General features: G+C 43.1%; 1 protein-coding gene and 1 pseudogene across 4 annotated transcripts in view; both read right to left on the reverse strand.

Annotated features, from left to right (window-relative positions):
• The window catches only part of KEL (Kell metallo-endopeptidase (Kell blood group)), a 35,747-nt gene extending 12,537 nt beyond the window's left edge, over positions 1–23,210 (reverse strand). For 2 of the 4 annotated variants that reach the window (XM_066616467.1, XM_066616463.1), the window contains exons 1-13: positions 22,747–23,116; positions 17,956–18,085; positions 17,306–17,509; positions 12,147–12,274; positions 11,917–12,063; positions 9,585–9,650; positions 9,025–9,213; positions 8,335–8,480; positions 6,081–6,210; positions 5,826–5,936; positions 2,975–3,073; positions 2,413–2,490; positions 369–472 (exon numbers count right to left, since the gene is read on the reverse strand). In XM_066616467.1, coding sequence (XP_066472564.1) covers positions 369–472; positions 2,413–2,490; positions 2,975–3,073; positions 5,826–5,936; positions 6,081–6,210; positions 8,335–8,480; positions 9,025–9,213; positions 9,585–9,650; positions 11,917–12,063; positions 12,147–12,274; positions 17,306–17,509; positions 17,956–18,085; positions 22,747–22,767 — 1,553 coding nt within the window. In that variant the 5' untranslated portion in view covers positions 22,768–23,116. Of the gene's footprint in view, positions 1–368; positions 473–2,412; positions 2,491–2,974; positions 3,074–5,825; positions 5,937–6,080; positions 6,211–8,334; positions 8,481–9,024; positions 9,214–9,584; positions 9,651–11,916; positions 12,064–12,146; positions 12,275–17,305; positions 17,510–17,955; positions 18,086–22,746; positions 23,117–23,166 lie in introns of those variants that run through there. The other 2 variants (XM_066616466.1, XM_066616464.1) reach the window with 2 other exon arrangements.
• LOC136642247 (5S ribosomal RNA) lies at positions 10,947–11,063 on the reverse strand (annotated as a pseudogene).

A 23,210-nucleotide genomic window follows, 5' to 3' on the forward strand; every position in this document is an offset into this window, starting at 1 on the left:
ACAGCACATTTGTCCCTGTTTTTTTTTTTCTTCTTCTTCCTTGTCACTAATGCATACATACTTGCGAATAAATTCCAGTGCAAAAGAAAATGATGCAATTGTACATACAGGCTGATGTGCACAGGTGTCAGATAACAAAAAGACGTGAACTAAAAACTGTGGCCAGCTGTGCACGTGCTGGTTTTCAAATTAATTTGAGAAATTCTTAAAGTTAAACTGGAAGGCAAACCCAGCAGATTGGGGGGGGGGGCAGATTAAACAATGGAAAAGTAACTTGATGTAGCAAGGAAAATCCATGCATACCTAGCTGGAGCCACAGTCTGTCTTGTAACACATCCTGTCTCCTTCATCCAATAAGCAAAACGTACCTATCTGGTAGGTGGGGATTGACAAGACTCAGCAAAAGCCTGTTCCGTAAAGACTTTAGGCTGGCAACCACATTGTGGAAGAAGCTGTCGTCATAAATCTCCAGCTAAAGAAGAAAGCAGGCTATGAGGTTAGGATTAGTAGAGAGGCACTAAACTGGCTATCTTGGCAAAGGCAACAAATGTAACCTGGCTTTGGTATCTCATCACAAATATCTCAGACATATGGTAAACTTCACCACTATAAGAATCATTCTCCAGCCTTCCTTCAAAAGCACTGTGTAATGGAAGATCAGAAGATCATCAGGTGGATGATGTGGTGTTGACAGCGATTCCATGTTTTGACAGCTGTTTGACAGCTCTGGGAAGGGCAGGGATGGCTCCACAGCTGTAATCAATCAAGCCCAGTGGAGACCTGGATGGACACCTGAGCTTCATTTGACCTTGATGGGACTTTGAATGAGCTAAGGAGGTAGCTCACAGCTGAGCTGCATTTGCACTTAACAAGGGGCTGCAGGATAAAAGGAGCAAAGCTATCAAACCAAAGGCTACCCTGACCAGAGGGAACATGATCCTAAGCTACCCTGATGCACAGGGAGAGGCTACCTGACCCAGAGGAAACCAGACCAAAGGCTCCCCTGACCCAGAGGGAACCTGACCCATAACTACCCTGACCCAGAGGGAGACACTACCTCACCAAGAGCTACCTGACCCATACCTACAGGAGAAGGGGACTGCCAGGACACTGCTGGAGGACACAGAAGAGAGGACTGCCAGGACTCTGCTGTAGAAGACTGGACTGTGCTTTGGAGATTAGACCATGGACTTGGACTGGAGGCTTTGGACCTTTACCCACTGAGTTAAGTGGAGTTCTGGGGAGGGAAAGCATCTGGACAAGAGAACTTGAAGGGAGTGTCTGTGTTTGTAGCAATAAATTCTTGTTAATTGCTCAACTGATAAGGAGTTCTGTTCATTTCTTTGCACACCACAGCTGCTGTTCTTGGAATAGGAGGGTGTTAATTAGCCCAAAAGCGGGCATTAGAAGGGAGTTGGAATATTTGGACGGGACAAATTGGCGTAGTTGGCAGGATAGGGAAAACTGGGATAGGACACACTGTTGTCGTCTTCCCCCCCCCCCCCTCCAAATTTTTAGTTTCTTCTGCTACCTAGCTTATCAAAATTTTGACTCTGTAAAGCCTATCATACCATACAAAAACCAAGCTTTTGGTCAGTGAATGCTGCTTTTGTGGTCGTCTGCCTTCTTATCAGATTATTGTTTTATTGTTGTTTTATGGGCTGTTGTTCTATACACTGGTAATGTTTTTGAAGGAATGCTAGGTTTCAAATTTGTTTGTAAGGTACCACAAATGGAGGGAATTATGGCACATGAATGAATGAATGAATGTGGAGGTCGGTTCTATCCCATGACAATCAAGTATTCTTTGAACCCAGGGGCTTAAGCAAGAGGAGATGATGAGATGGTAGCCACAGCCTGGGTGTGCAACTTCTGGACCATCTCTTAGGGCAGTCCCATTTACAGAATATTACATTAGTTTAATATTGATGTCACCATGGCATGGACTTGTGACCAGGTCCAGTTGCAGCAGCTGAAGCTAGTTGAAGGCACCCCTGGCCACAGCCAACACCTAGGCTTCCAGGAGCAGCTGTGAATCCAGAAGAATCCCCAGGCTGCAGACCTGCTCTTTCAGGGAGGAGTGCAACCTCATTTAGGACAGTGCAATAGTCCAGTATCCACATCATGATATTTCTGAACCAGGAAGACCGGCACTCTGCTTGGTGGTCTTTGGCCCACTCCAGGCCAAGTTGTGTCATATTCTTGCTAACAAAAACAAGCATGTTTGTTTCAGCAAGAACACTCTGCTCCAGAGGCGGGTTTTCGCATTTAAAAAAAATGTGAAAGCTCAGCAATCCAGAAGTGTTGGTGGTTCTGTGTAGTGATTCGCAACCCACCAGAAACCAGGTCACAACCCACAGTTTGAGAAACACTGCTGTAAGTCATATGACAAGTGGTGTTTCATTAACCCACCTCTTGATACTCCTGATCCACTTCACTTGTTTGAAGGAGGTTCTCTGGATAACCAATCTCCACACTAAGGTTATAAATCTAAAAACATATTTGATGTTTATTGGTTTGAACATACTCTGAAACGTGTGTGTTGAGCTGAAACATATTGAGATCTAAATGTTAACTGGATTGTTGAATTAGATATATGAAAGACTTCCCTCATTAGATTCAGCCATGGGCATCCCTCACACAGCGTAGCCTGCCTCAGCATATGCCACCAGTATCTTTTCACTAAGAATGCAGTCCTATACATGTTTGTTTGGAAATAAGTCTAGTTTGTTCAATGAAGCTTTCTTTCAGATAAATTTGCACTCTGCCTTAGGAAATGCTAGCTCGCTCACTAACTCTCTACTAGTTGCTAACAAAGCAGCTCCTTTGGCCTGCTACACTCCAGACTCCAGTCACCCTTTCCAGTCCTCACCCCTGATTACAAGGCCTTTGAGCTGCAGAACACTCTTCAGGTTTAAATTCAGGCACAACTGCCTATACACCCATCCTAATCCTGACAATCACCACAACATACCTTCTGCTTTGCCTCTTGGTGGGCCTGCTTGTCCATCCACTTTACCTGATCCAGGTGGTTGTGGAAGGCATCTCGAATCTCGGAGAACATCTGCTCAGCCTGGCGAGGAAAAGGAGAGAGATTTATTAACCAGTCTCAAATACAAAAATGTGAATTTTTCCTGAAAATCCTTAGTAAAAGATGACCTTTGACATTTCTCAGTTTTGCTAGAGTTTTCCTTTTAATTTAGTCAACTTTTTTCTCTCTCAGAGAAGTCAGTTTGTAGCAGCACAAACAACAAAAGATTCCTGTAGCACCTTAAAAACTCAGTCAATAAAGCATATAGGCCATTAATAAAGGTCAGACTCAGGAAGGCCAAGAGCTTATGAAGCAATTAAAGACATTATTGGTGTTTGTTATGCAAAATAGGCAGGCTGTTTTGCATAACAATGTCTTTAATTGCTTTAATCTTCTGAGCTGAAAAAGGGTATTCTTCAGACTTGGATTGCCATATTTATTTACTTTTATTTAATTGAGAGGTTGTATATTTATGTTTATTTCTGCATCTTTTCTCTTGATGTAAATTATATGCATAATACAATAAAGTTATGAGATATGCTAGGGAGATACCATTTCTGGTAGCATATCACTAAGGTAGTGTCATCTCGCAAAGGAAATGCTGGTTAGTATTTCAGGTGTCACTGGAAAGGCTCAAACTGAGCTTGCTGGACTGCTGTTTAATCTGTTGAAGTGAATGGTTTTTCAATTCACTTTATTGGACTGGGAACAGGATTGACCCAAGTAGATCTGTCACCCCTGCCAGCACCTCCCTCCACCAGCACAAGCCTCACCAGCTTTGGCATCCTCAGTGGCTCATTCTTGAAAGTGACTGGGAGAATTCTGGGAGTGGAACCTCCCTGGTCCCAGCATTCTTTCCATCTAGTCTCTTTACGAGAAGCAGCTGGGGAGGCGAGACACCTCTAGTGGCCCTTGCTTCAGCTGTTTTCTAGCAGCCCTCCTAGAGCACTCAGGAAAACATACAACAGCAACAGAGCTGGAGTATGAAGAGGTCTCCCCCTCAATCTTCCTCTTATACGCTCCAAGGAAAGCCTGTGAGAGGAGGCAGCCAGGAAGATCTGGCAAGCAGCTAAGGCAGGTTGCTGCCTCCCCCAGTTTCCTGCCTGAAGCAAGGGGGCTCCCCTAGCCACACAGTTGGGTCACACCTGATTGGGAGACACAATAATTCCTAAGCATCAGGGCTGGTGAGGAACTCTCCCCAGGTGCACCAGTATTCTAAAACTTTCTCAAAGCATGGTTGGCAACAGTACACAGACATACCCTAGAGATTTTCTTATATATTCTTAAGTGCACAATACATATCAAAGGGAAAAAATAACCTAAGTTAATTATAAGGGAAGCTGGAAGGAACTTATCCATCACTATTTGTAAGCGCTATTTGGAATCAGAATGCTGCCAGATCCTGCACAAAGCAAATTTTGGCAGAAGACATGCTGTTCTGAAACTATGCCAAAGGAGACACAGAATTCATCAGAATGCAGGGGGTTCTGTGAATGATACTAGAAGTCTCTATGCTGCATATATCTACGGTGCCAATGTGTCATGAAGACAATGTCTCTGTAACTGCATAGCATACATGTCGGAGAAGCCTTCCAGAGCTAGCAAAAGCACGCCAGAACCCACTGAACACACCCTGTCCTCTTATCTTCACTCCTCCTTTCCTTTTGCTTCAGTCCTGCTCTATCTTTCCAGAGGAGTTTCTTCAACATTTCCATCTTTTGGCTGTTTGCCTGAGGTCCCAGGGCCTACCAGGTTTTTCCCACTCACCCACAATCCCTCTGTACACGTCTAATTTTTCCTGGTGGTTTCTTTGGAAAATGTCTGCAAGAAAGGTGTATATCAGGGGTGTCCAAACATTTTGGCAGAAGGGCCACATCATCTCTCTGACACTGTGTCAGGGGGGCAGGAAAGAAAAGAATTAATTTACATTTCAAATTTGAATAAATTTACATAAATGAATTTCTTAGAGATGGAACTTAGATGAATGAATTAAGGTCTTGCAGTAGCTCAAGGCCTATAAAAGGCCTGGCACAAAGCAAGGGCAGCCTTTCCTTCTCTGCCATTGCTGCATCACAGATGTGAAACAGCCAGTCGCGGAGGCAGCCCTCATCCCACAGCTCAGGTGAGAGGTCGAACATTTGTCCTCATGCTGAGAGCACTTGCATTGGGCTAGCATAGGCTCCAGCAAGTCTCTAGAGGGCCAGAGGCTCACTGGAGACTGGGGGCTCCCCGAGGGCCTGATTGGGGGCCCCTGAGGGCTACAAGTGGCCCCCAGGCCGGGGTTTGGGCACCCCTGGTGTATATCAATAAAAGACATTACTGTGACGTGGCATGATTGTGCTATCTTATGAAGAGGACAGGGAAATGGAAGTAATGTGAAAAGAGTCCTTTAAGAAGGTTGAGACAAGCCTCCATCTCCTTTGTATGGTATGGGAGATGTCACAGGAGGAATGAAAGTACCGCAGATCTACCCCTCTGATCTTTTCTGATCTTGGAAGCTAAGCAGGGTCAGGCCTGGTTAGTACTTGGATGGGAGACCGCTTGGGAATACCGGGTGCTGTAGGCTTATACCAGAGTCTTTCAAGACTGAAGGTTGCCAACCATCCTGCAGGGAATCCATGAGTCTCTAATGGCATTCCCCCAGCCACTTCAGGTGGTATTTTTCCCCCCAGATCAGCTACATGTAAGTGGTAGGCATGGGGCACGATCTTGGAATACATTGCATTCAATAGGATAGTAGTTGTGAAGAGGGTAAAAGGAAGGGGGTCTGTGTCTGGCATTGTTGAATACCTACGAGCTCCTTGGTCTTCTGGGGGAAAATCTCCTGAATAACCATTTCTCCAAGTATAGGTCCAAAGAACATGCTGGTCTCACTCAGGCATTTCCTCCAGCGCTCAGTTCTCACCTAAAAAAGAAAGACAAATGACACTAGCCACAGTCTGCTGAAAAATTGTTCTGTACACGTTCCAATGAAGTGAATGGGGGCTGCGCAGTGCCTCTCCCTGCCTTCTGCAATCTTGATGTGGAAATGAAAGGAAAGCAGGCTCACCATTTCCGATTTTATTGTCCTGCCATATAGCTTGTCTGACAGTTCCTGACGTGCTTCCTGGAAATGCCTGTCCAAAGCTGGGGACAGATTCCCAACTAGGCACAGTATCATGTAGATCTGCAGCACATCTCTGCAAAAAAAAAAAAAAAATTACCATGGACCCGGCTCTCTTCAACATCTTTATTTAAGAAATTTATACCCCACGTTTCCCATGCAGAAGCAAATGCTCACAGCGGCTTACAGAGCTTTATAATCGAGTACAAAATGTCACAAGTAAAAAACAACAAATAAGGCATTAAAATACTAATTTTAACATTGTACGGTGGAAAAATAGCAAAACAGAGCAAACAAAAATTAAGGGAAAAGAGAAAAGAACTCAATGAGCCAATGGGGAACCGATGAGTGCAGGGAGACAGTCAAGTCACCACAGTACATCAGAGATATAGAGCAGGGGTCTCCAAACCCCAGCTGGGTGGCCAGATGCGGCCCACAGCGAATCTCTATCTGGCCCACGGCCAGCCTCTGATCCCCTGAGAGCCTCTGGCCCAATTGATCAAATACAATCAGAGTTGCGTTTGTGGAGTCGGGGAATGGGGATCCATGTAAGTGTGTGCTTTATTTCTAGGGCTGTGTTGGTGCTTGGAGAAATCCTGGACATTTGAGCCCATTCATTCATCTAAGTTCCATCTCTAATGTATTTATTTAAACTTTTTATTTAAGTCTTTTTCCGGCCCTCAACCTTGTGCCAGATATCTCATGCAGCCTTTCAGCCAAAAAGTTCAGAGACCCCTGACATTCACTCAGCAGCTAAACACCTGATGAAACAGGAATGTTTTGAGGTTCTGCCGAAAAGCCATGAGAGAAGGAGTTGTGTCAATGACTTAGATGAAAGGATAAAAGGAATAATCAAATTGGCAGATAATATTCAACTAGGAGGAATGGTTAACATGGTTAACGGGCAGGAGGTCTGGTCTAGAGGGTTGAGCCTCCAACTGCCTGAAGATAACATCTGAAGGTCACCAGTTTGAGGCCACCGGCACCATGAATGGTGAGACCTTGAAGCAGCTGACAAGCTGAGCCAAGTTATTTCACCTGCTCTTCGGAAGGAGCTGCTTGTCAGCCTGTGTGGGAGGAGGCCAGAAAGTGATAACAGACCGCAAAAGTTCCATCTGAAATGTTGTGTGGTTCTTGAAAGATAGAACCCTTCTTTAATTATAAAAATCCCTACGGGGATTTAAACAGCCTGCCTATGTAAACCGCCTTGAATTAAAGTCTGAGGAGAAATCTGACGACCAAGAAAGGCGGTATATAAATACCATTAATATTATTATTATTATTATTATTATTATTATTATTATTATTATTATTATTATTATTATTAACATCACAAAAGGCAGTAGAAGCACTCAGGAGGACCTTGATAGAATGGAAAATAAGACTGCAAAGAACAAAATGAAGCTTAACATAGACAAATGCAAAGACACAAATATAGAATGCGTGATCACTGGCAACATTTGAAAGGCATCTTGATTTTGCAAGGTTCTGTAAATCACAAGCTGAACATGAGTCAGCAGCATGACATAGCTGCAAAGAAGGTTAATGCAATTTCAGGTTGCGTCAATAGAACCATAACTTCTAAATCACAAGAAGTAGTGGTTCCGTTTTATTCCATGCTGGTTGGATCTCATCTAGAGTGCTGTGTCCAGTTCTGAGTGCCACATTTTACGAAGGATGCAGCCAAACTGGAGCAGGTTCAGAGAAGGGGAATGTTTATCTGAGAAGGGAAGGTTGAAGGGGGAACATTAGTGCGCTTCAAATACCAGAAGGGCTGACATGTGGAAGAAGGCAGAGTTTTGCTCTCTGCTGCCCCAGAGAACAGAATGGGATCTAATGGGCATAAGCTGCAGGGGATTTTGTTTGGATATCAGAAGAAATTCTTAGCAGTAAAAGCAGTTCAACAATGGAACGGATTACCAAGGGAAATGGTAGGTTCTCCCATGGTGGAGGTCATCAAGCAGAGGTTTGACAGGCACCTTTTGGAGGCACTCTAAAGAAGATTTTCCTACTGCTAGCAGGGAGTTGGGCTAGATAACTTGGAAGGACCTGACTAATCATTTGCTTTCAACCACATCATCTACCTCTGAACCTTTGGAAATGATCTGCCTGCTCTGAAATGTGACCACCATGCAGCTCACATCAGACCCTGCCATCCTTTCGGGTCACAGAAGTGACAGTTTCACATAACAACTCCCACCTTCTGTTCTGCCATTCTCCAATCAGTCGTGACATGCTTTTCAAATAATCCATGTCATGCACAGCAATCGGCTGAGAAAAGTTCAGTTGCACAGGATGGAAAGCTGCTTGGAGGCATGACAGCCAGTCAATCGCAGGAGCCTCTTCCTAAAGTCAGAGTCAGCAGAATGAAATGCTGAAAACTTTCACTGAGAAGGACTGTGACAACATGCCTTCCTAGAACAAGAAGGGGGTATTCACATACATCTGTTATTACAGAATAGTCATTAGTAGACAGGAGGGATGGTTTGGGGGGGGGCAAGGACAGGGGGACAGTGGTAGGCATTGCACCAAAATTGGTGAAGGGTGCTAGGATGATGCATGATGCACGTGACACGTAATGCACGCACTGGAATGAGCAGTCACATTTACAGCTCAACCCTATGAAGATCTTTACATGAAAGTAAGTGCTACCAAGGTCAATGGAACTTAGAGCATAATCCTACACATGCTTATTCAGAAGCAAGTCCCACTGTGCTCAATGGGGTTTACTCTCAGGTAAGTGTTTATAGGAGTGCAGCTTTACTCAGAAGTTTAACTCCCATCATATTCAGTGGGGCTAACTCTCAGGGAAATGTATATAGGATTACAGACTGAATGATCTAAAATGTTGGTTATTCTCCACAATTACATTCCTTGTGGGGACATATACCTGCAGTTCTCCAATGGTGGTGTGATAGAACAGCGTCCGTTTTTCCTGACGTGTCTTCAAAGGGGTAATGGCCTTCTGGAGGTTGGTGATGAAGGACAATGCCAAGGAGCTGTAGATGGAAGTAACCTGTGAATGCCCTCCCAACAGGCTTCCCAGTTTCATCAGGTACACCAAGTATGAACGTAGGACCTGTAGAACGAAAACATAACACTCTTATCAGGAGAGACGAAATCCTTACCCTGTTTGATCTTTGTTTCATCAGGCTAAAGTACAAAATTCTTCAGATGTCTTCAAGGCCTCTCCATTCTCTCCATGTATCTGTACAACTTTAACAACTCAGCTAACCCCCAAGAATCAGCCGTACTACCACGTAATTTTCTCTGGCCACTTTTATTTAGATCACTGCAGACATTTGGAATGGAAGTGGCCTGGGGGCTCAGATCAACTCAGCTGGATGCAGTGATAGACATTTTGGCGCCACTGCAGCCCTGGGCACTGGGAAGCATAGGATTGGGCTGTTAGAATCAATGGACAAGTTGATATATGGCTTGACAGTTTACCTTAGGATAATCCACTGATGTCTTAAAATGGGTATCTGGTGGCAACTCAAACTCTGGGTGGTCAATCTGAGGAAGGAATACAAAGATACATTCAATACCCACAGCATTTGTGGTAACGAAACAAAGAAATAAAAATCAAATAATAAAAGAAGCAGCAGCCAAAAGCTACCAGGGGAGTGGGAGGGGGGCAATGAAATAGTGTGGCAGCAGCAGCCAACAGAGCTGGGCTAGCCCATCTACAAAGCCAACTGAAGTGGTCACCTCAGATAGAGGGGAGGAGCCCATTTCTGTCTGCCCAATTGCCTCCACTGCTTTTCTAAAGTTAGAACTGCAGTAAGCAGTGTCATGTGCTTTTAGTCCAAGGGCACATTTTTATAAATGATGATTTTAAATTATAATGGCTTTAAAAGTGTAGTAGGCAGGTGATACGGTGTCAGCAGATGCAGGCACATGCATGTAGGAGTATTAGAGAATAGGCAGAGGTGTTAGAGAATGGGTTCATTTGTTCACAGCTTTCAGGTTTTTGTTTTTTTACAAAACGAGACATGCAGAAAGCAGAGTTCTGTGTTTCTATTTCTAATCACTGAAAAAAACCCACCTCTACCTATTGTGAATACAGAGATGAATCTCTACCAAGGGAGCAGAAGAGCTGCTCAGAGTGGGTTCTTTTTTTTAATGGTTATTCATACTTATTTGATGCAAAGCATTTTGATAACCTAATGAGAGTATTAAGGCTGCAATCATATACTGTGCACACTTACCCAGGAGTAAGTCCCATTGAAACTCAATGGGGTTTACCTCTTAGTAGATATAAAACAAACTACTTTGAAATATCTCTATTCTATCAAAAGTTATGGCCAAAACAAAAAACCAGTGGAGTGGAGCAATGGTGCATCACCATGCCCACCACCTGGGGCGCTGTTCTGCCCACTGCATGGGAGGTGGTCCATCATGGGGATGACATGGGGCCCAATCCTACCCAATTTTTCAGTGCTGGTGCAGTTGTGCCAATGGGGTGTGCGTTGTATCATGTGGTGGAGGGGCAGTTACTGGGGCCTTCGTAAGGTATGGGAATGTGTTCCCTTACCACAGGGCTGCGTTGTGGCTATACCGGAGCTGGAAAGTTGGATAGGATTGGGCCCATGCTGTCCTCCCGCATCAGGTGACACAAACCCTAGTGACGCCACTGGCATTATGAGTTCTCTTACTCATTTATTTCTAAAACTTCATTGTTGCTTTTCTTAGTATTATTCTCCCAGGTAAGAGCAAGGCTGCACCCCCAAGGCAGCACTTTAAGGTTCTATCTGACCTGGCCTTATTATGAATGGTTGGCAACCTTCAGTCTCGAAAGACTCTGATATAAGCCTACAGCACCCAGTATTCCCAGGCAGTCTCCCATCCAAGTACTAACCAGGCCTGACCCCGCTTAGCTTCCAAGATCAGATGAGATTGGGCATGTGCAGGGTAATAGTTGCATGTCAAGTCAGGATCCTTGCTTTTGTTTCATAGACAACTTAGGTTCACATGCTGTCTTACCAATTTGACCTAAACCGATAACACTATAACTTATTTGAACAAGTTAAAAAACCACATTTTAAAATTTTTTTTAAAAAACCACATTTGATGAGAAGCTATATCCCAATAAAGCTTTATGACTATGACTGAGGGTGCAATCCTAACCCGCGCTGGAGCAGGCAAGCCAGGAGGCTTGCGCTGCATCCAACGCGGGATTGCAGAGAGCAGTAGCTCAGCCACAGGCAAGGGGAAGCTCTTCCCCTTACCCGTGGGTAAGAGCTGCATGCCCCTATGGGTCTCCTCAGACCTGCGCCACCTCCAGAGGTGGCGCAAGTCCGAGGAGAGCGGAGCGGCTTGAAGCCACTCCACTCGCCCCAGGGACAGGGGGTTGGGATCTGGCATAACCGCCGGGTCCCATCCCTGCCCCCGGCTCCCCATGCGCCTGCCCCCAGGCCTGCCCTCCCCCACCCAGTAACACCCCCTCCCGCTGCCCCCCCATACCTACAAACGGCGGTGCAGGAGCCGCAGCTGAGGCTTCTGCCTCCACCGGTGCGTCAGCGCATCAGAATGCGCCGACGCAGCTCCTGCCTAAGGAGGCGCAAACATGCTTTATGGCCAAATGCTCAGGTTACAGTTCTGGACTGGACTGGCCTGACTCTGCATAAGCAAGTTCCTTATATATTCCTTCATGTTATACACTATTAGAATAAATCTTTTGTGGCTCAGGTAAACTGATTGCATTTGTCCTAATCTCAGGTAGCCTGCATTTGTCCTAATCTCAGGTAGCCATCTAACCCCTGACTCTTGGTGTTCCTACCTGGATAATATTGGTGCTTGGATCAGAGGAGCTGGGTCCCACATAGGCTTTGAAGAAAGGGAAAGTGTTGTATTTTCCCATCAGTATTTGAAGAGTCTGATTAAAGTCGCTCTCTTTCCAAGAGCCTGTGATGTTCCAGCCTCCAATCTACAGAAAATAAAATACAGCATTATTTTTAAAAAGCAAAATGACATCGAAGAATTACTTGCATGCATGTGTGTAGCAATCACCTCATTTATGAGTTTCTTCAAGGGTTGAGCACCTAGAGCATCAATCCTTCTGGTATCCAAGCAAGAGTGGTAAAACCATACAGCTTTCTGCTTTGCTGTGTTGCTGCTGACCCCAAGCTGTGGCTCCTCTGATGGGGAGAAGAGAAAGCAAGTAATGTACAAAAGAGCAGCAGGTCACAAAACTCTCCATTTCATAAAGTGAACTGAGGGTGGTAAAAGATGAAATATACAGTGAAACAGCAATACTGGCTGTCTAATCTGGAGGCAGAACTGACACTAGATTATAGTTGTGGTCTGGCCCTAGTCTCACTTTGTTGCATATAATTCAGAGCTCCCAGATAGGTATGTCCATATCAGACATATCCATAAAATTCAGAAATCCAAGAAAATTCAGATTCTTGAACATCACTATGTATATCTGCAAGCAAATTTCCCATACTAGAATGGGGCATATTCTAGAACCCTGCATGAGTTAGGAACTCAGTCTATAGCAGGGGTGCCCAAACCCCAGCCCGGGGACCACCTGCGACTCTCAGGGACTCCCAGTTTGGCCCATGGGGAGCCCCCAGTCCCCAATGAATCTTGCTGGAGACCACACTGGTCCAACGCAACTGCTCTTAGCATAAGGGTGACTGTTTGACCTCTCACGTGAGCTGTGGGACAAGGGCTCCCTCCACTGCTTGCAGTTTCATATCTATCAGCGGAAGTGAAGGAAAGGCCGGCCTTTTATAGGCCTTGAGCTATTGCAAGACCTTCAGTCATTCATATAAGTTCCATCTCTAATATATTCATTTATGTAAATTTATTCAAATTTGAAATGCAAATTAATTCCTTCCCCCCCCCCCCCAGCCTGAACACAGTGTCAGAGAGATGATGTGGCCCTCCTGCCAAAATGTTTGGACACCCCTGGTCTACAGGAACAAGATCTATGCAGATTGTTTTGAAAATGGAGACAGAGGTGATTCTCATGTTAATTATTGATATGGTAAAGTCCCCCATCATGTTTGCATAGTGTACATCCTCCTTTGGATATGGCTAAACATGGAGAGACTCTAGTTTCAATCATCTCAGAGAGATAATAACTCAAAATTAAAGGCTGCCTGGCATGTTAATTTTTTTATTTTATTGAGCTTGTAGAGTGAAGCTGTTATACTCAGTGGTTGAGTTAGGAAAGTCCAGTAGCTCAAGGAACTACAAACAATTTGCTGTCCAAATTCTGTGAGAGAAGGGAAAGTTGCTGATTTGGAAGATTAACAATTCACACAGGGGATTACTGCAGATTTGGAAGATAGCGGAGGTAAAGGACTGGAAGCTCAAGGTAGCTGAAGGATAGATGCAGAGCACAGAATGGTCTTGAATAAAGTTACATGGAGAATGAGGCTTGAGGAAAACACCAGAGGAGGAAGGAATCTAGGAGCTAGGCAGAGATGGAGTTCTGAAAAAACTTCATGAACCCTACAATAAGGGGAGTTATAATTTATAATTATAAATATAATTTGGTGTGTGGACTAAAATCCAGAATTACTTGTGGGCATAATTTTTATTAGACTTGAAAAAGTTTTGTCTCCTTGAGACTGTTTCTTTCATTTTGTTTTTCTCCATTATTATTATTATTATTATTATTATTATTATTATTATTATTATTATTATTATTATTATTAATTTGTACCCCGCCTTTTTGCCCAACGGGCACACAAGGCGGCTAACAAAATTTAAAAATACAACATGAAAAACAGTTAAAAACAATTTACAATGATTAAAAAGCTAAAAACAAAACAAACCCCGTGGATTTTCCTATAAAAAAACAAGAACGCCAGCCAGCCTGTCAACAGTTAAAAGCTTTTTGAAATAAAAAGGTCTTCAGTCCACGCCGAAACGTTAGCAACGAGGGAGCAGTTCTCAGTTCTAAGGGGAGGGTATTCCACAGTTCGGGGCCCACCAGCGAGAAGGCCCTCTTCCTGGCCGCCACCCCTCTCACATCTCTTAGTGGCGGCACAGTCAAAAGGGCCCCCCCACAAGATCTAAGAGCACGGGCCGGATTGTAGGGAAGGAGGCGGTCCCTCAAATACCCCGGACCCGAGCCATAAAGGGCTTTAAAAGTCAAAACTAGCACCTTGAATTGGGCCCGGAACAGAACCGGCAACCAGTGTAGCCGCCGGAGCAACGGCTCGACAGAGTCAAACCGACATGCCCCGGCAACCACACGAGCAGCCGCGTTCTGTACTAGTTGTAATTTCCGGACCGTCTTCAAAGGCAGCCCCACGTAGAGCACGTTGCAATAATCTAATCTAGATGTCACTAGGGCATGGGTTACTGTGGGTTACATTAATCACACTGTTATCTGTAAGAAAAATTCGAAAAATGCCTGACTGAAAAATCATATGGTGGAAGTAAGGAGAATAATACGCTGTGGACATCTTGTGGATCAGAGAGAAATTGCAAGATGGAGCCTGTTCCAGATATTTGGAATCAAATGATCCTCAAAAATTTGGAAAAATTGCTCACAATGATAAGACAGCAGTTGAGTTGGTCCTTGCAGATTCAAGCCAGTTTAAAGACTCTCTCTCAACAGATAGATGTGTGCAAGAAGCAGTTGGAAGATGTGAAGAAAACAGAAGATAAACAGAAGGAGAAAGTGGAAAAGATGATGGTGAGGGATGAAATCAGCAGCAGAAGAGTGGATACAGAAACTAGAAGAGTGGAAAATCAACAGGATCTAGAGGGGACGCTGATGGAGATTGAAATAGAGAAGATGGACAGAGTATCATGGGTGCACAAAATATAAAATTTGTTGGAACAAGAAGAAAAAAACATATCCCAGTTAATTGGAAGAATGAACATACCTTATACAAGAAAGTGTGGGTTTATTGGATTATGTTATGGAGATAAATTACTAAAGATATTACAGGAGAAAAAATGGAAAGAAAGAAAGAAAAAGAAACCTGAGAGTTAACCTGAGGGTTAAAGAAAATTAGAGGATTTTATTTAGTCAATAACTGGTTTAAATTTACTTAAAAAATAAATATATATGAAATTGATCTATATGAATTAGAATGAAATAGAAAAAATAGCTGGAAATGTTATCGTGTGGATGAATTGTTTTATAGGTGGTTATTATGTTAAAGAAAAAATATGTAATTAGATTGGAGAATGGTAAAGAACATATTATAAGAGATTGTTGGTTTTATTATAATTTGGAAGTTAGATTATTATTATTTGATATTAATGAGTAATTGAACTAGTTGAGATGATAAAAAGTGAATATTTAGAAAATATATTATAGGGAATTAGGAAAAATCAATTATATTTGATATAAGAAATATATAAATGAGTAGAAGAGTTAGAAGTAGATGGAAGAATTGTTTTATATGTTGTTATACTTTGGTAATTAGATTATTTTGTTTTAATATTAATGAGTAATTGAAGTAAGTTTATGTTTGATAGAAAGTGAAAATTTAGACAATATGGTACAGGGCATTAGGGAAAATTTAGTATATGTTATATAAATAAATGTATAAATTAAGAAGAGGCAGAAGTAGATGAGTAGTAGATTAGGAGATATAGTATGATTAATAAATAATGGTATATGGTATTTAGCACTCCTAAATGTATGTTATATGTTTGTATGTCTGTGTGTGTTAATTAAAAATAAAAAAATAAAAAAATAAGGGGGGTTCCAAATTTTATCTATGGAGGGAGTCAGGAGCGTTACAGAGACTGGTAAAAAGGAAGAGGGATAAAATAGGCAACAGCCTGTAAAAGAGGGCTATAAGTAAATAATGGATGGTGTTTGACATAGAACTGAAGAAAGAGACAAGGAGAAACTTAGTCTGGGCCAAATTTACAGAGAGGGCCTAGAGCCATGCAGGGTTCTGTCCTATTTGTATGACGACACTAGGCAGGCAAGGGATTAAGCCAAAGGGCATAGGTGTAAGTCCAGAAGATCATGAAGTATTTAGATTATCCTCCATACATATACTGAGTTCATAGGAGGGAAAGTGAGTCCACAATGTCTGTGTGCCTTTTAAACCTCTCACTATGTTTGCATGTTGAGCAGAATGTTGGGGGGGACGGACGGACCTTACATGCATGCAGTTGTATGTCAAACTGCACTACTTCCTGACATTCCACTTAATGCCAACATCTGGGGAAGAACAAACAGGCCCAGGCCCACATCTCCCACCTCATGTGGAGCATACACACCGAGGTGAAATTTGTGAACAGCCCTCCCGAAGGAAACTCTTCCAGCTGTGGCTTCTACTGTTCTTGCAGCATTGTGACTTGACAATTTCAAGTGGGTAACAAGGGCCAGGAAGCAATGGGTAGTAGTGGTGGGGCTGCATTTTACCTAGTAATTAAAATTAACTCTCCAGTTCTATGATTTCTAGTCGTTTATTTTGTATAGAAACATCAATACACATGACAACACAACCCAGTAAAGAAAAGGATACGCTCCTGCCTTAAGGAAATTATAATTTTTTTGGCAGTGAGGCAATACTTCAGGGGTGGGGAGAGAAGAGACAAACAAGAGTAACCCCTGCTAATTGGGTAAGAGGTACTTTTTCAAGTGGGTGCTCCTTTTTATAGCAGGGGGAGAGTAACTGGCCCACCTCACCCCAGCACTGTCTGTTCTAGTGGCTGTCTGCTGGTATTCCTTGGCATCTTTTTAGATTGTGAGCCCTTTTGGGACAGGGAGCCATTTAGTTATTTGATTTTTCTCTGTAAACCGCTTTGTGAACTTTTAGTTGAAAAGCGGTATATAAATACTGTTAATAATAATAAAAGAGTAACAAAGAATGGATATGCTCAAGTGCAGTTCCCTGTGCTTAGGGCAAGTTTATAAATACCATGTCATCTTCAGAATAAAAAGGCTGACCACATCAAAACAACCTGGAAAACTTATCTTGTGAACGTTGGACATCAGAATGGACTTTGCAATGGTTCTGTTGCAGGTTCTGGTTCTTGTAATTGTGGGTGTATGTAGCATTCCTTCTTATAATGGGATGAAATTAACATTATTGATGTTTGTGGGTGCACATTTTACATTGACAGATGACAACAAAGACTGGTATGACAGATATTGGAATTTCTTTTTCTTATATAATTAGTAACAAACTGCAGAGGATTTACAGCAGCAGCCATCTATTGTCTCTCCTTACCTAAGAGACTCTTCATGATCAGCTGGTTTTCTTCCAAGAGTACATCAAAGACATTTGTTAATGGCACTTTTATCCCTTGTGTATGGTTAGCTTTCCAGTTGCCACATGCATAACTGAAGAAATCCTCACAAGGATCTATGGTGTCATTGTGGGCTGCCAGCAATCTCTCCAAGAGCAGATGGCACTCTGCAGTATTGCAGGTTTCTGGACAAAATGGGAACAGTGATTATTGGAGTGATTAATGGAGTGACAACAGGTGAAATTAGAAAATATGAATGGACCATTCTAAAAAGACACCACTCTGAGACATGGTGCAAACCTTGGTTTAGCTGCAGAGCACAAGCTGCTGTTGAATGACTATAGCTTGTCTCAAGACAAAAACATGGGACTTGTGCATAACTTTGGCAACCTTTGACATCAGCAACAATTGAGGGAAATTCCTTAAAGTGATAATATGGGTGGACACAGTCCCCAACAGCTACATAACTGATTAGCAAGGCATCCACCACCCACCACAAATTCTCACTGCCATTTCCTTGACCTCTTTGTTCAGTTTGAGTGACATCATTTGGGCAATGAAGCACCAGAAAATATAACCACCAAAAAGTACAGGAAAAGTGTGTTCTCAGAGAGAAGAAACGCTCTCGTACCCAGACCACGTGTAATTGTGAAGGCAAGTAGTCCAAGGCCAAGGAGAGCACCAATCAGCAGCAGGGCACAAAGGATCAGGAGTTTTCTTCTTTGATCTCTCTTCACAACCCGCCCCGAGTCCTCACAGGTCTGGAATTTGAGAAAATAAAGCAGGGGAAAATAGAATCACTTATCCTCATCTTCTGGCAACCTTCAGTCTCGAAAGACTATGGTATCATGTTCTGAATGGTGGTTTTGGAACAGCGTCTAGTGTGGCTGAAAAGGCCAATTCTGTAAGCTACTTCCTTTGAAATCCTTTGAAAAAGTCAACATTTATATGACTTTTGTTCAACCTTGAAAATAGCTACTCACCTGACCACCTATAGGGAGTTGTGTCATCACCAGGTGACCAGGTGTATCTCTAGTCTCTGGCTGGGCTCTATCAGTCTCTCTCCTTGCCAGAATAAGGAAAAAAGAGCACAGATCCAGAAAGTCCCACTTGCCACAATCCAGAGAAAATTCATTCTGCCCAAGTCCCACTGAACTATTTAGAGCCATTTCAGTTTGATTTAATTCAGTGGGATGTCAGAACATTTTGGATCAAGGCTACTCCTTACCTGGCCAATAGTGATGTTTAATCGCTGGATACAGATGTACATGGAGACAGGACTGAGGAATGGGATTTTTGGTAGTTTTTTTGCTGCAGGTCAGTCTGTTTCCATTCCCCACCTTCACTCTTCAGAGGAGAAGCATACCTGGCTCTAAACTGGATGTATATTGTTGTCCATTCCTCCACATTTCAGCTGGATTTTCTGCTTCATTTTTTTTTTCCTGATTCTCCCCATTTTTCACCTGTTTTTTGACTTGTCTATCCCCCCCCCCCCATACTTGATCAGCATCCAGGAGGGGCTGCTAAGGCTTGGAAATACAGTTGCTGTTAGATTCAGGTGACCCTGTTGAATTTCATAGATAACACCCACAGCTTATAAAAAGCAGGATAATGAACCCCCTCCCCTTGGTCATTTGCCCTGCTCTCCCATCTAGAATATCAGATGCACTGACAAAGGCTGCCTGCTGGGTTAGTTGTGTGTGGAAGAACCAAGTGGAAGAAGACTAGCATGAGTAAGCAGGATAGGGAAAGTACCCAGAAAGTTTTGTGTATATTTATCAGCTTGACTTTTCTACCCAGCTGGTTGCCCTGACATAATTGCCCCATTTCTACCTGAACCTTGCTTTCTGCCCTTTTATTTCCCCTTCCCTTGTTTTGTTCTAAGGTTAATTTCTTTTAATAAATATTTGTTTTAACTTTACTGTTGAACCAGCTTGATCTCAGTTCACTCCGAAGGGAACTGGTATCATGAATTTTTACCATAAAGGTTTGTGGTTTTGTTGTGGTTTTTAAAACAAATAGAAAGAAGGGAAGGCTGTGAAACATGGAAAATTCATGCCAGAGAACTGGAGGGCTTTAGAGCCCAATCCTGAGCTCTCATGGCACGCGGCTGCAGCAGCACCGAAAACAACTGCTGCCATATCCTGCACTCCCACAGCAGCTGCAGGCGGCACCTCGGGAGAAGAGGACTTTTGACCCCTTCCCTCAGGTAAAGGGAGTAGCCCCGCAACTAAAAATGTTTGTGTCAGGTGCCAAGCTTGATGCAAAGGCTCAGGATCCACCGGTCCCGCCTCCCTCCCTCCCTGCTCCCTTTCCCTGGCACGCCTCCCCCACCCTCTCCCCGCCTCCTGCATCCTTGTCATGCCTCCTCCCCACCCTTCTCCTGCCCTCTGCCCTCTACTTGCCTCCCCCCTCCCCAGAACACCTCCTCCCCACCTCTCCCCCGCCCCCGCTTTCCTCTCTGCTCCTCAGCGGTCCGTGTGACCCCCGAGCGGCGGAGGCCAAGCACCCACCTGGCACTACCACAGCACCGGCCAGTGCTGGGCTAGTATGGGCGCTTGCCCAGCATTAGAGCTTGCAAACATGCCTTACATTGTTTGCGACAATGCGCACTGGCAGTAAGCCAGCGCGTCGAGCTCAGAATTTGGCTCTTAGTACTTTGCCCTGATCACAGTTTTGATCCTAGTGCAAGTCACATGATGCCCACATCTAGTTTGGCCCTAACAAATAATGGAACAGAGGTGCTCAAGCAGTGATCTTCAGAGTAAAAAGTAAGAGTGTCCCTGTTTTCAGCTATGAAATGTTGAAGGATATGTTATACAAGTGCCTGTGCCTGTTATCCACGCACTAGTTCCTACATGCACATCTATCACTGAATGAATGCAGCATCCGGTGGAAACTTGCACATATGAATGATTCCATGTTTATATTCCATGCCATTCTAAGGGCTTTGTACTAATATATGAATCACAAAAAACCCCAATAACAATGACTGAACTTCATATTTCTCCCCACCCTATTCCTGCTCATCGCAAGCCAATCTGAATGAAAAACACAATCCATGAGTTACATAAGTAATTCGTACAGGAAAACATTAATGGGCATGTGTAATAATTGAAAATATATGCACCATTTTGAACTAACATATACGTATATTTTTGTTTATTACTGACAAATTAAGAAAAAAACCAAAATACACCTGAAAGACTCAGTAATACATATGCGACTAATTTCTTAACTATAGATATTGAATAATATGGATTTGAAGAAATCATATAAATTCATACGTTTTAGGAAATAAATGCAGCAATACCTTGACTTTCATCCACTTGACTTACACCATTTTGCAAACGTTTAAAGTTATTACCACATTTCAGATTTTGTCCATGAGCTTTCCTCTTTCATCTGATTTCTTCCAACCTTCCACGATGTTCATACCAGTGGAGCCTCTGTATCCGCATAAGTTCCATTCCCAGACCCTCACGGATACAGAAAACCATGGATAACAAAATCTGAAGTTTTCAAAGCCCATCTTCGCTCTGAACATGACTGGAGCCATTTTGAGCCTGAAAACCATTAAAAAAACAACCACTCCAGGTGGTTTCTGAGCCTCAGAGAGGTCGTGCATGATGGTGCACGTTCTCTCTGAGGCTCAGATAACCTCCCAGGTGTGACCAGAACTCCAGTTGCATCTGGGAGGTCTGCAGAGAGATGATCTGGGGGTTCAGCATCCATGGTGAGGCAAATCCGTGGATGCCAAATCCCTAGATAAAAAGACCCCACCTCTATGTTTGTTTTTCTTTTATTTCTGTTTATTTAGGCCAACATGTATTTGCATGTGTCATATAGTTACTGTATTTAAGTTTTTCGCCGGCCAAAATGAATTTGCAAGCTAAATAAGGCTATGCTTTGACATTCATCCATTTTTTACTTTCATTTATGCTCTTGTCCCTAACCAGATGAAAGTGCAAGGTATTGCTGTAGCTGCAAACTATCAGTGAGGCCTGACTACATTGTTATCGGGACCAGCAGAGACCCAGACTTTCAGCAGCTGTTTTGGATTGCATTAAAACTTGCTACAGTGTATCACACCTTCCAACATTTCCCAGAAGAAAATAGCCATTCTTACATATCTGTTCTGTTACCTATCTTTTCTCACACCAGGGATCACTATTGCTTTCTGCCCTAAATACACATTGCTGGAGGTGTTTGTTTAAATCTGCTGTATCATTTACTCTGCAAGAGGCTGCCCTGTACTGTATTCTGACGGTTATGTTTTTAAATGTAAAAATATGTAATGAAATCCACAAAATGGATTCAGCTGTAGAATACATACAGCAATATTTACAACTGAGATAAGCTGTTATGGGGAAGAGGTGACATTAGGTGGAAGCTGCTGCCTGAAATTTTGTGTCTATGTGCTTGCAGATACATGTGCAAAGATATATCTGCCCCCTTTTTATATTCAAAGGCTAGGAATTGGGAGAGCAGGCTGAACACGACGGATTCTAGTTCATGCTAAGAAAAGTGTGAAAAGGTGTCCCACTATTTCCCCAAAAAGTAATATAAGGAGGAAAAAAAATAGGGACAGTATTGCGCAAGCAACTGAGAAAGCAAGGACTATTTCAGAAAGCTGGGGCAGTTGTCTATGTTTTAAGCCTATTATAAATTCTCAAAATTAGTCCACAAATAACCTTTTAATGGGTTGCTCTGTTACACCACAAATGTATCTGCACATCATTAGCACAGAAAATCTTGCTAGCATGTCTCCCTTGGAGCAAGGAAGTGAAACCATTATTAATACGATAATTCTCGGGGTTGAAGTTCTAAAAAGAAAAATGCTACCTAAAGACCACCACCTCTGGTCTTGACACGACCTCTGTGAGGTGCAGGTGCTCCACGGTGCCAGAATGGCAGCCTAGACTTCCTTTAAGCTACCATCATATCCATGCATTCTAAAACTGAGCCAGGTGTTGGCAATAAAACACACAAAATTCCATCCTGGTTCTAGCCATCAGGACACTATGGCTGCAACCCTAACCAAACTTTCCTGAGAGTAAGCCCCACTGAACAAAACAGGACTTACTTCTCAGTAGACCTGGTTAGATTGTGCCCTAAGGCTACAATCCTATGCACGCTTTCCTAGGGGCAAACCTCACTGAACACAATGGGACTTACTTCAAGCAGACATTCATAGGATTTGTTGTAAAAGAATTTTTTTTTTAAATCAAAACGTACATTTGGAAACTCACAAAATGAAATCTTAATGTCAGACGCCTGGCAAAGCCCCATCTAAACCCCAACCCACGAGAACCTAAGAACATACAGACATATAACAGCCAGAAATATATACAAAAAGAGAAGGAAAATACAGGGGGTGACATCATATGAGTAAATGGAAGAAAGGAGGCTTTGCACTCACTGCCTTTGGAGGAGTCCTCATGTTTTCACTGGGACGTTCTTTGCGAAACCTCTGCTCTTGCTTCGTTCTTCCTTCCCTCCTCCTCGAGGACTGGAAAAGAATATCTTTTCAGGTTAGAGATAAACCTTTCCTTCCTACTCTGGGAGAAGGCACTAAGGAGAAGGAAGAGAAAAGAGGCTGGTCAAAATGTCCTTCAAGAAAACAAACATCATAGCTCTTCTCTCCCTATGACATCCTTTCCTCCTTGAATACACAGTTCATACCCATTTTCTGCTCTCTATGATGGAATGCCTAAACATTTCATTCTTTTGCTACAGAGTAATTCCATTGCCTTAAATGGTTTGGAGGCTGCAGCCCCTGCATTTCTCTCTCTCCCTCTCACGTCCAATGATCTTGTGTGCCTTCCCTTTCCCCAGTTACCAGGAAATCTTGTGGGTCACAGACACTTAACATTTATGCCCTGA

This window comes from Tiliqua scincoides, chromosome 2 (assembly GCF_035046505.1).
Source record: "Tiliqua scincoides isolate rTilSci1 chromosome 2, rTilSci1.hap2, whole genome shotgun sequence".
Taxonomy (NCBI): domain Eukaryota; kingdom Metazoa; phylum Chordata; class Lepidosauria; order Squamata; family Scincidae; genus Tiliqua; species Tiliqua scincoides.